Below are 13637 nucleotides of genomic sequence, written 5' to 3' on the forward strand. Positions count from 1 at the left end.
ACTTATTTCATTTTAAATATGTCTTCCATTTATATTTATAATTTCACATTTATTTCTATTATTTATTTATATATTTCTGATGTATTCCACACTCCACTGTTGTAGCTCAGTCTACAAATCTAAGTCCAGGGAGCAATGGATAGTTTGTTAAAGTAGGGGCTTGTAGTGCATAACGTTTGACATAATGTTTGACAACTTATTCACAGCAGTTTAGTTTTAAATAATCACTTAAGCGCAACCAAAATAAAGACTGAATTTCACTTTTGCGCCTCATCTGTCGGCCTGTTAGCATGATGACTCAACATTGATGATCAAATAAGTCAGTGTATGCAGCAAAAGGGGGGAGGTGTAGCTCATTGCTATCAACAATATTTCAAATGCTAACAACATATTGCTAAAAATAATACAATAAAAAAAACAGAATGGAGCTGAACCACTTGACAGTGAGAACTTTTCTGGTTTCCGCTTATTTACTCAGGTTTTCTAAAAGCAAAGAAAAGTACATTTTAAACAGCATGATGTTGTGTGTCTGAGTGAAATGTCGGAGCACCTTCCTCTGGTCTCACCATTATCAGATTAAGTCGCGGCAGAGCTGATAATGACTGGTTATTAAGAGAAGTGTCTTCACAAGTCAGATGGCTGCGCAGAGGCTTTCAAGCCACTTTAAAGCGGAGTTCCGCAAAGTTCAAGAGCTCAGTGACCTGCTGGGAAGTTGAAATCCTTTAACCAGATGACACTCTCCCTGGGAGATCTGGTCCCCTAGAAGACTAGCAGAAGACAGACATAGATGAAATCCAAGTTCTTTTCTCTTCCTGAATGCATCATCAGTTACTTCTCATGCCGTAGCGACACCAGATTGACCTGAGCTGAACTTCCGTCACATCAATCTTGGATGGTGATTGCTTTTACATTTCCCTTGGCTTCCTCTCTGTCTCGGTGGATTCCCTCAGTTCCCCTCGTCTCTTTCATCACCGCTCTTTCTCTCCTATTCCTTTTGTGCTTTGTTCTTTGTCGTCGTTTTCACTGACATTCCCTCATCAACAACTGTATCTGCAGGCACAAGGCGGTTTTTCTTTCACTTTTTCTCCTGAATATCTGCCCTCAAACTTCACCTCCGTTCACTTTAGTGCATACGCCGAGGAAAACTGGTCTCAGGGCTTAGTGTTGCTCTATATGGAGCTTCGACTCAGACACGCACTGCCTCACAAATAAAAGGTTGATCATGTGGTTAAAACATTTGACATGTGACCTCCTGCCTCACTGTCATTCATAGTCATAATATTATTCATATTAATTTGTGACAAGATTTTCATTTTATTTCCATATAATGGCTTCTCAGATTAGGAGGAAGGTTTGGCAAACATAATTTATTCTTTAAGTTGAACCCTTTTCTTAGTGCAGCATTATTGCTTTATTACATTGTTATTACTGCATTTTTATGTTTGACAGGAAGCTGGTCTACATTCTCAGTATCTCGTCAGTTTTGAACCTCTTTTTTTCATGACTTTGTTCAACCACCTGTCCAGCCACAAAAGAGAATCACTATCATCAATGCAACTTAGAGACTCGCTCTGACTCACATTCACTTTGAAATTGACTCACACATTTTAGGAATATAATATCGTTTGAATGGTCTTTTTAGATGCAGAAATGTGATGTCAGGAACATGTACATGTACTGCATGCAGTTGCTGGAGGACGATGAAACAATGAGGCTATTTGTTATTACCAACAGACACAGAGAAGTCAGCAACTCTGTAAATGTATGTATTTGCAATTCTTTCTTCGTTCTCTGTAATCTTCTGTGAAACCACACAGTTTGCCATCAGGTTCACGGAAGAAAACTCTTCTTATTCCCCAGACATTGATGCTCCTCCAAAGTTGGTCACGACGGAGGTCACCGAGGACACGGTCGCAGTCTCGTGGGACCAGGTCCAGTCGGAGATCGAGGGCTACATGCTGAGCTACTCCACAGCTGAGGGCTCCAGCTTGGACATCCCAGTCGGCCGTGACAGGACCTCATACACGCTGATCGGCCTGAAGCCCGGAGTCCTCCACACCGTCTACATCTGGGCCTTCAACGGCGACAGAGTCAGCAGGAAGAGCTCCACACAAGCAGAAACAGGTAGGACGCTGAGCTTGAGCGTTGAATATGAATGCTGGCCATATCACACGTTCCCTTTTTTCTTTCCTGCCGGGAGGAAAAACAATTTCAGTGTCACTCTCTATAAGCAACTTCAAACCATCCGTGTCTTTGTTGGCTGATTAGAAGAAGATGAAACCGTCACTTGGCGCAGGCTAAGAACGGCGTGCTGAACTGCCGAGAGGGAAACTTGAACTCACCCTGCGAAGACTATTAAAGATAATTCAGCTGGACACCGCCTTTTAACGCGGGCGCAGTCTAGCTGGAGGCTGAATATCTGTCTGAAGTCGAGGCGGGAGGCTTCGTCAGCTACTGCGTCTCCCACGTGCTGCTGTTGCACGTCTGGTGTGTCTGGGAAAATATGGCTCAAACTACAGGAACTGACTCCTTTGTATGCTAATGAAAGTTCAGGGTGAGATGGTCGCATGAGTGATGTGGGTAAACAGTTGTGTGCTTAGTGCTGACGCGGCACTGCATGGCAGGTCGCAGGTGCGAGTCCAGCTTGACCTGACCTGAATCTTTCTGCTTTGTAAAGTTCCTGCTTGGGTTTCGCTCGAACGCCGAGTGGTTGCCGGCCCTCGGTATCTTATCATAGCTTATATATAAAACCTATAAAACCACTAAAAAGGTGCCACCACACAGTACTATAAGTGGTGATATAAAAATACCATGAATATTTTTATATTTTCTCAATATACATTTTTGTGAGGCAGGAACTTACAGGACCTAAGTGGTGACTGGATACAGGGAAACTTGACATGCAAATGTAGATTTTAAGTTCATTATAACAATATAGTAAATAAAACTAAGACTTTCAGCGGACTAGGAGGAATAAACTCTAAAAACTGCGGGGAGCGTCGATCATTGCAGTGGACTTGAACCAAGAAGCTCATGGTGCATTCCAGTTGTTCTCGGAACTGGGAAATTTCTCCAATCATCCGACATCCAATTCCGTAGTTGTAAGGTGTCGGAAAGTTCTCGCCACCCTGAGTGTGCAATCCAAGATGGCTGCTCGGAACGCCGAGGAACGTCGTGTATATTTGACGTTTCTTCTCACTAAATGGGTTGAATGCATAGTATTGGTCCACACATACACATAGAAATGATTCTGTGGATTCATTTTAAATATAACTGTGCATGCGAACTATAATGTAGGCCATGCTAACAGCGGCGATTGCTAGCCTGGCCAACCTCAGACGGTCACTGTAACACAATGAGCTTGGCAGGCACGTCACTTGGAACCTGGAGCTCCGACTTCCAAGGTACCTGGAACGCTCCATTACAATGTGGACAGGTGTGCTGATGGCTCATGAGTTTCAGCTGGGTGCTGCCAAGATCTGTCAAGGCAAATACAAGACGGGCAAAAGAAGAATACAGAATAAAGCATGGCTAGAACTACAATTCAAGGAACACTTCTTATATTAACATTACACCGTTGCAGTCTACTAGAGCCTTCTCAGTTGACCTTTGTCGCTCATGCACGCTCACAATTGGGTATGAGCATGTGAAGTCTTATTGTACTTCAGATACCTGAATTTCAACTAAACATTATGGAGCGAGTTTATCTGCGAGACGCTGATAAAAGGCAGCTGCCAAAGTACTGTTTATTTGGGAAGTAGTTTTTAACCAACAACCTGGGATGTTGTTTAGACAGTAAAACAGTAACAACAGTTACAATGTTAATTCTTTGTCGAATGATCAAGTCGGCTAAAGTAAGAAGAGATTTAAAAATAATGAAATAAATGCAGAGCAACCAACATGTGAAATTCAGAACTTTTTTTTTTCAACAGATGAATATTTCTGTGAGTATAAATTTACTGAGCTGGTTCTCGGTAACAGATATAGCCCCTCCAGCCGGTTCATCCTGTACGAGACAGTACTTAGCGACAGCCACTCGGTCTGTCTTCGGGAGGGTCTGTTGTACAGTGTTATTACATGGTAATTATGACCATACTTTTATCCAGCAGCATGAATCGTACCAATGTCCCCAATAAATCTCCTCTTCAGCAAAGCACAAACATTATGGTCACAGGAAAGCTGGCCATGTTGAAGTACCTGCTTCCTCTAGGTGCTCCAGTTTCCTCCCGCTGCCTCTTCAGATATACTGCAGGTGAACTGATGATTCTGAAGTGTCCCACTCCTCTTACCCCAAGTAGCTGGGATGCTGGGATCACGCCCTTGGATTAAAAGTATTATTTTTTAAATCAGCTAAATTCTAAAGCTGCTTTCCAGAGGCTCCATCCCTCCACTTCCCAGAGCTCAGGTGACGGCGGGGAGAGCGACCCAGACCTCCTGTGACTGTTTGAGTCTGAGATGCCCCCCTGTAATAGTGGCATTCTTTGGAAACAGATGGATAATGTGCTTTTATTTCTTATCAAAAGTGATGTGTTTCGCTGGACCACGCATTCAAGAGGAAATCCAGTAAAGGTGGATTTCAAATTATGGCCTGTCGTTGTTGGCCGCCTCATGAACACTTTCACAGACAAACTTATTCCAGAACTGGAAGTTCCAACTAAAACCTGCAAAGGAAAGGAATCTCACCGATTCATGCCATTGTGACAGGACCTCAATGATGTCAGATGATTAATGCGGCAGGGACCTTTCTAAAGGTTTAAAATCTTCACTTCACTGTGGGATCATGACGAATATAAGTTATTCACAAGAAAACAGCGCTCCGATAATGAATTTCTCTCATCAACGAGAAACTGTCAGCGACTTTATTAACCTTTTCAGGCCGATTAAGTGTGACAAAATAGATGTCAAGAGCTTGGCACAACTGGTGTGAGTTACATAAGCTGAGAAAAGCTCTGTAATAGAGTCAGTATGATTCATGTCATGGGGAAAAAAAAGTGAATTTGAACACCCCTCTAGTGCACGTGTCAGCACTTGGATGTTGAATAAAAAAAATATTGGAAATTATTTTAGAATAATGACAATAATAAAAATAAAATGATAAAATAAATTATTTTAACAGTATTTTCTGAGGTTCTGAATGTGAAGTCCACTGTTGTGGTCTTGTGTTCAAAGGGAAAATTGGTCGACTTGTAAACGGTGAGGTCAGCTGGGGTCATGGGCTGGTGTCTCGCCACACATGGCAAGTAACTCGCAAGTATCTCTGTGTGTGACACATGACCTGTGAACCCACCGCTGGGGTTTGGGACAATGGCGGGGCCTCCTCTAATGGGGCGGCAAATGGCAGCTCTGAATTATCAGCTGGTTGTAAGTCATCGCAGAGGAGGACCCTCCTCACCTGGGAGACATCAGCATCACATGTGGTCTTGCATTTGCAACTTTACTGGACACAATTACAAGCGCGACTAACCTGTGCTGACAGTCACACGTGATCGATGCGCTCAGAGCTTGTTTTTTCACACCGATATTTCAAGCCTGTTAAGGCTGACAAACTCTGGTGTTGTTATCTGTTACTTATATGACCTTCAAACAAGCGATATCAGATGCTCATGTCCATGAGCCGAAAGACAAACAAGTTCACTGTCATGATGAATTACATCCAAACATTGAGGGGTGTTGAGTTTCATTCTTGTTGTGAATAAATGCGTCTGCTCATTACATTCCACAAAACACGCAGCGATGACAACACGACGCTTCCCTCCATCACCGGCTTATCTCATCTCGACCTTCACAGACATCGATGCACCCAAACAGTTTAAGGCGACGGACGTGAGCGCAGAGTCGGCCACTCTCACCTGGACTCGCCCCCTCGCTGACATTGACGGATTCCTCCTCACGTACAGGGACGAGGAGTCCACCGCAGAGGTAAAGAACGGTTAAATACCTTTCCCCCTGAAGGTTATTAGTCCATTTATTAGTCCAAGAAGTACTCTGACTTGGCTGTTGGGTTCGAGATAGTAATTGTGTAGTAACAATATTCATGGTAGCATGCGGTGATGTAGTAGGAATGTGAGTAGTACAAGGAGCAGTAGAAGCTAAGACAGAAGTTGAAGACATTGAAGTTGGATGAGTGTACCTGTGTACAGTATTAGTAGTATAGTAATCGGAGAAGTGAAAAAGTACTGCTGTTTTGTCGTAGTGACAGTAGTAGGAGGGGAGGGAGTTGGAGGATTTAACGTATTCGCGATGGTACTTGTGGTTGTCTCAGTGTTTGTAGTATTGTTTAACAAATAAAATAAACCAAAAATAAAACAGCTGTGACCAGTTGTAGTACATGTAGTAGTAGTGAAAGGGGAAGAGTAACAGTAGGAGTAGATGCAGCTCTGTGATTGATTTAGTAGTAATAACACTTTGTTGTAGCAGTATTACTGATTGTGGAGTAAAGTAGTGGCAAAAAGGTTGGTTGTACTTGAAGCTGTTGCAGAAGTATCAGTGGTACTCGAGTACACGGTGGTCGTTGATGCACGATGATAGTTGGTTATATTTACTATACTGTGTATATATATATATATATATATGTATATATATATGTGTATATATATATATATATATATATATATATATATATATATATATATATATATATATATATATATATATATATATATAGTCTTCTGATAAGTATTTATCTGATGTTTATTTAATTTTTGGACATATAATTTTTGTTTTTGGAAACCGGAGGCCTCAAATTTCGTTGCCATAATATAGCGATATGTTTTTTGTGCAATGACAATAAAGAAAGTCTAAGTCTGTCTCTAGGTCTATAGGCGTATTCGAGCAAAGTTCTGTAGAACACTGACCTCTTGTGGCCAGACTCCAAATGAATATTCATGTCTGCCCACGTCAATCAAATATTTGACCTGTATATCAGTGTGTGAAGGGTTAATGTTGGTATTTTGGCTTCTCTCCGTCAGCTTACTCAGATTTGCTTCCTGAGAAATGAATGAACACTGAAGCCATGATGTGATTTGGGTGTGTCATGTGTTGTGCTTCCGTCCCTGACTGTCAGTTCATACCTCTTGTCTGTTGAAACCAGGCTGTTGAGAGGCAGATCTCTGCTGGTGAGAGCAGCTTTGCTGCGTCCGGACTCCAGACGGGGACGAGATATGAGGTCACCATCGTCGCCTACAGAGGACGCCAGAGGAGCAAAGTGGTGACAACCACCTTCAGAACAGGTCTGACATTTGAGTCACATCAGTCACTCCTCACATGAATCCATTCAGAATTATTGCGACATCATGACACAGCATTCAGTTGGATCCTAATGGAGAATGTGGCAGACTAGAGCGGTGGTTCCTCTCATCACTGCCTCCCTGATATCTGGCGCGGGATTATGATCGGCGAACTGTTTCCTCCTCCTAGTGGGTGTGCAGGTTCCCTTCCCAATGGACTGTGTTCAGATCCAGATGAACGGCGTCAAGAAGAGCGGCGTCTACACCATCTACATCAACAACAACCGCTCCAAGCCTGCAGAGGTCTTCTGCGACATGGACACGGATGGCGGCGGGTGGCTGGTAAAACCAAAACAAATACTGCAGTTTTTCATTCAGTATGATCACTGGTTGCAGTAAGTCAGATCTTTGTGGACTTCAGGTTCTGCAGCGTCGCACCTCCGGCAGGTTGGACTTCATGAAGCGCTGGCGTCAGTACATCGCAGGTTTCGGTGATGTGACAGATGAGTTTTGGATTGGTGAGTGCCGGCCGGGAACGTGACCGAGTAGTACAGAACTGACATATAGGACTTGGTCTGAAACTAAAATCCGTTGTAAAGAAAAATCCAAAACTGAACTTAAATTCTCCAAGTAGAATTAGGTGTAGTAGTAATGGCCATTATAGTAGAGGAGTGGGGTTTTGGAGAACAGTGTACCCAATTTCAGAGGCCACTAGATGGCACTCTCTGCTCGTCAATCATTGGAATTGAACAACTATTTCAATGAAACCTCACATCATTTTTAATCCACGAGGTATCGTGAAACAGTATTGCAGCGTTGATGAAACAGTGACCTGGTTTTCAGGGGCCACCGGATGGCAAAATGTTTGGACTGGAACAAGTCATTCGACAAAACCTCACAACATTTCTAAACCAAGAGCGCCATCTAGTGGCCTCTGAAAATTAGGACACAACACTGCAATACTGTTTCATGATACCACATCTGCCCATGACTTGGCGGCGCTCTTAGTTTAGAAATGCTGAGGCTTCATTGAAATACTTGTTCAAATGCAAACAGTTTACAGCAGACAGTCCAACCTGGTGGCCTCTGAAAACCAGATCACTGTTTCATGAAACCTCATTTACCCATCACTAGCGCCACCAATTGAGACCAGAAAATGAGGGCATGTTTTAGTGAAACCTCATAAATCTATCACTAGTTGCAGGAGGGTACTCGATGTTGCAGTATTTGGCATGGTAAGGGATGCAGTAGTTGCTGTAGTCATAGTAGTAGTAGTAGTATTAAAACATAATAATCGTCGAAATAAGGTATATTTTCAGTATAAGTAAGGAGTTACATTGGGGTCATACTATTAATTATTGAGCTGTTTATGGTATTAGTTGTGAGTAGTTGTAGTGCAGTATAAGCAATTGTAGAGGTTGTATTTGTGGTGGTAGTCATGTGTTTTGTTGCTCTTGTGATAGTAGTAGTAGATTTGTTTCAGTAGTAGGACAGGTAGTTCTTGTTTGTTGTGTTAAGAGACACAGTAATGTAAAGAATCTGTATCTGTATTGTAGGAGAAGTCGTCATTTTGTACTGTACGATATAATAGGTATATTTGGGGAGTCATATTGAGTCACAGCAGAAGTAACTGAGTCACTAAGCAGGCATTTATAAACTTCATTATTAATTCAAGTTGAGTTTTAGAGGCAGTCGCAGTAGCAGTTGTGAGAGTTTTAGGACTACACTCTGCTTTATTGGCAGTTCTGTGACTTTCGGTCACAAAGAGAGGAGCTGGGTAGACCAGACTCAGGAGACTCAGCAGCCAAGTCCTCATGAGAGCATGTGTCCTCCAGGTCTGGACAGGCTGTACGAGCTCACCAACACACCCACCAGGTACGAGCTGAGGTTCGACCTGGGCCTGGGATCAGAGAGAGCCTACGCCGTCTACGATAACTTCCGGGTGGCTTCTGCCAAGCAGAAGTTCAAGCTGACCATTGGAAACTACAGCGGGACGGCAGGTGAGGGACAAGTCTCATGCGGGATGGTGAAGAAATATGGCGTGTCCACTGCACATTGACCGGAGAGTCACTTGAAGGCGTGTGGCTCCCTCCCCAGAGACCAAACAGGCTCCTGCAGTGAGGCGGCTTCTGTTAAGAACTAATGTACAGACACATTTCTGCAGTGGGTTTCAGTCTGGCACGATGGTGGAAAACTTGGACTCCCAGCAGACTGCAGCAGCAACACTGTCTGAACACACCGAGCTGGAACTTCTTGTGCAGATGTAGCACGGCTTTCTCTTGGAGTTTCCATCGACAGTGTACTCTCGAGAGAGTGACAGGAACAAGGAGAGTGCAGTCACTATATTCTCTCTCTCTCTGAAGGGGATGCGATGACCTACCACCAGGGCCGACCGTGGACCACTGTGGACAATGACAATGACATTGCCCTGGGTAACTGTGCGCTGACTCACAGAGGGGCCTGGTGGTACAAGAACTGTCACCTGGCCAACCCCAATGGAAAATGGGGGGACAACAGACACAGTGTGGTGAGTCGTCTAGAGGGCGCTACTGAGTTCGTGAACTGTGAATTTGCTTACAGCTGGAGCTGAATCCAAAGAAAATATTATTGGAATTAATGTAGTACGTAATGAAATATATATATATAAACATTAAGTAACATCATTCAGTATAGGAGAAAGACAAAAATCTAATATTTTTTCAAATACAGTAATGTGAAAAAGCAATATTGGAACTCAATAAGTATGTCTAATAAAAATAAAACAGGGTTCAAACTTCAGTTTTGGCAGAAAGAAAAACAAATATATAACAAATCATAAATTACAATATTACAATTGGTCGTAAAATACAACAATTGAATCTAGGAGAACTTGTTTCTGTCAAAATTTTGAAGTTTACCAAGTTAATATTGAGACCACAATACATTACATAACCAAACACAATTTATTTAATTCATTTTATAGTACTATTATTAATAATAATAATACAATTTAAAATTCAATATGTCAACAAGTACTACAAATGCCAAGTCACTCTATGTAAAAACATTTGAGGAGTGGATGAATAAATTAATGTAGAATCAGAAATACATGAAGTCACAATGCAACAATTAATGTCAATGACTGCTAGCAAATGTTTTAAAAATATATACTGCGAGAAAGAAAAATACATATTCAAACAAGTGAGAGAATCTCCTCCAGTCTTTAGAACCTAAAATGGAAAAAAATCTATTCAAATTCAATTCATTTTAGCATTTGAAATCCCATTGACAACACTCGCCAAGTGCAAATTTGTTCACTTGGACTGCAGGTGGCGCTATTGTTCTGGACCTCACTTACACAATTCATACAAGTTCGATCTAAACTACAGGCCCAGAGTGACAGTCAGAAGATCACATGAGCTCCTCGGTGGAGGTGAGATAAGAAAGCGTCGGCATGATGGCAGGTCCTTTCACGATCACCAGAGGAAGAGAAAAACAGACACGAAGCTGCGTCTTGTTCAGTGACGCCGGTCCACTTGGACTTGTTCTGTCGTGCAGCAGCACAAATGCCCCGAATCCTTCAGCAGCGATAAGGAAACACATTTCTCACAGCAGCAAGTATTTTAACCAGACTGATAGGGCAACAACAACAAGCACACTTTACGTGGCGGCGAGACTGATACCGACGGAAATGCTGCAGGATTTCTCCGCTCTCCACAAGATTTCCCTCCTTATATTGCTGCTGCCGCTCCAAACGTCTCCTCCGATGTTTGTTTACCCGCTCCGAAACAGTCAAAATGGGTTTGTACTGGTGAAATGAAGCTGTGTTGCCGTTTGCTCATTCCCCCTCCTGCCTCTTCTACCTCTGTGTGGGCTCTTAGGGGGTGAACTGGGAGCCATGGAAGGGCCACCTGACATCTCTGGACTTCACAGAGATGAAGATCCGACCGGTGGGAGCCATGGCCAGCAGGAAGAGACGCGTGGTGCTGGGAAAACAGAGAGTGACCCGTCAGAGGGAATAAAACAAGACTACAGTTGAACAATTTTGCTTCTCGTGTTAGTTTCCCTCCAGTGTTATAATAAATAACTGTATATTTATATTTGAATTAACCCTCCTAGTTACAGTCTCTGACCAAATGGCGTGATGATTTATTTCCCTGACAAACGAACATTTCTCTTGTGAGGAATATGATGGCGTTTTATTCTTGTAGATTACTATAGTTCCACCTCTTCTTTGTCAGACCTCTTTCACCAGAATATGCTTGTATGATCCTGTGTGTTGCAGTGAGCTATAGCAATGCATCGAAGGCTAATACGGCACAGTTTGGTGGGAAAGACTGAAATGAAAATGGTATTTTGGTGCATATATCCCTTCAGTTATAGATGGTGGGTAGGAAACTAAACTAGCTCACTCTTTAAGAGCTGCATCGTGTGTTAATAATGTCACACCTTTATCTGTTTGTCAGGTTTCCACCCACGAATTGAGCCTCAAAACGCAGAAGTTTTGGTGGTTGCTCAGTATCTTTTCCTCGTGTCTTGAAAGAATGTTTTGTCACTGCGCAAACTTTCCTGTTAGCCATGTAATAAAATGAAAACAATAGTGTGTATTTCTGTCGTGTGTGTATCGATGGTGACGCCGCCTTATTATCTCATGTCGTGTCAAACCCTGTCACATTACATTAGCCGCAGTCGGTCGACTGTCGGCAGAGGTTTTCCGTCAGCGTGAAAGAGACGGAGCTCATCCATCAAACTAACCATCCCATCAAGTGTCAATAGGAATTAAATTCATCTGCGCGTCTGCAGCCTCAAACCTCCATTCTCATTCCAAATTAGCTGACAAATGTTATTAATATTGTTTTGGATTCGACTTTATTACTCACTTACATTTTTATCACACGCTCAGTGAGCTTTTCTGACGGCGACACAGCGCATCAGTCACAGCTCTGCTTTATCTCCCACTGCTGACTTGCTCGCCGCTGCTCCCAATAAATTCCACCGCCACAAGGAAACCTCACCCTTGCGCTGAGAAAAGAAGGAAATTACAGTTGTTTAAAACTCAATAACTACAGGGTCTTATGCCAGAATTGTCAAACTCAAGGCCTGGGGGCCAAATAAGGCCCGCCAATTGATTTTTTTGGGGGCCTGTAAGTGTTGAAATAAGTGTTGTTTCAGATGCAAAAATTACATCGAAAATATGACAAATTGTGTGAATTTATGACAGACAAAGAAAGTGCTCTTATACGCCAGAATTTAGAGGAATTTTCTGTAACTGAGTTTGAGAACCCAGAAAGTCTTTTTTCCAATGATATTTGTCAATAGCAAATTTTTAAAGTCGATTAAAATTTCAAGCAGGATGTGAAGAACACGCACAGGTTTGTATTCCTCTCTTTGTGAGGACCTCTCATCGCCATAAAACCAAAAAAACATTTTACAGTGTTCGTCCAAACCGTCCATCTCAGTGATGCTAATGACAGCGTACGGCCCGTGGGCCAAAATCGGCCCTTTGACTGTATTATGTGGCCCTCCAGGAGTGAGAGTAAAACTATGAAACTAACATAGTCGTTGTCTCTGACATGTTAGTCTTTTTGTCTTGTGCATCGTTTTTTGTTCATTATAATGCAACTGAAACATAACTATTTCTTATGCCTCAAAATACATCAGAATTGAAAGTAGATATGGAAATGCAGGAGACACATCAAGAGTCTTTCAAACGTATGAGGTATAAATTGAATAAAACACAAGCCAATGTTTTAAAAGTTTAATTTTATAATCATACATGATGTCATCACTTGATTCTTATTTTCTCTTGCCCTCCTATCGTTGGGTTTTTGGGTATACACCCAAACTTCAGTCTTGAATTCCATGATATTGTTGTGTTGTTTCTGTCCGTGAACATAGATTTGGTCCGAGTCTTCATCGTCACAGCTGACTTTTTGGCTTTTGTTAGAACGTTTGTTGAGGGAAAGATTTTTTTTTTTCGTCGGTTTTGTGCCGATTGGGAAGTTTGGGTTTCCTTGCTCCGAATGCTGCCTCCGCGACCCGACCCCGGATAAGCGGCAGAAGAAGGTGAAGGTGAACATATACTTTTCGTGTTCATTCCTCAGCAAAGTGAACCTTCGGATTTATGGATATTTGATCTTCTAAATAGGCCGATATCAGTCACACCTTTGAGCTTCTCCACCAGTCTAGAAAAGGATCAACGACTGATCGATCACATTCCACTGAGGACACTGTGCACCATCAAAAGTTTTTCTGTTGTCTGCTCACTCTCTTATTCAACGAAGGCTCTTTTTCAGGGCATTGCATCTCCTGAAACGCAATTTAAAACAGCTCTATGGATTTGGTCGAGGACCCACGCCAAGTTCCGCTCTGGGATCTGAACCCATGACTTCTTGTCATTGGTACCACCATGTGTGCTGGTGAGGAAATAGC

At 42.5% G+C, this 13637-nt stretch overlaps 1 protein-coding gene across 1 annotated transcript in view; it reads left to right on the forward strand.

The window, feature by feature from the left end:
• tnn (tenascin N) overlaps nucleotides 1-11777 on the forward strand; it is a 35368-nt gene extending 23591 nt beyond the window's left edge. The window contains exons 9-16 of the mRNA XM_053884379.1: nucleotides 1861-2124; nucleotides 5789-5919; nucleotides 7091-7229; nucleotides 7417-7568; nucleotides 7648-7744; nucleotides 9062-9226; nucleotides 9590-9753; nucleotides 11087-11777. Of these exons, the coding sequence (XP_053740354.1) occupies nucleotides 1861-2124; nucleotides 5789-5919; nucleotides 7091-7229; nucleotides 7417-7568; nucleotides 7648-7744; nucleotides 9062-9226; nucleotides 9590-9753; nucleotides 11087-11227 (1253 nt within the window). The 3' untranslated portion in view covers nucleotides 11228-11777. The remainder of the gene's footprint in view (nucleotides 1-1860; nucleotides 2125-5788; nucleotides 5920-7090; nucleotides 7230-7416; nucleotides 7569-7647; nucleotides 7745-9061; nucleotides 9227-9589; nucleotides 9754-11086) is intronic.
• The last annotated feature ends 1860 nt before the right edge of the window (nucleotides 11778-13637 follow it).

Source organism: Synchiropus splendidus, chromosome 13 (assembly GCF_027744825.2).
Source record: "Synchiropus splendidus isolate RoL2022-P1 chromosome 13, RoL_Sspl_1.0, whole genome shotgun sequence".
Taxonomy (NCBI): Eukaryota; Metazoa; Chordata; class Actinopteri; order Syngnathiformes; family Callionymidae; genus Synchiropus; species Synchiropus splendidus.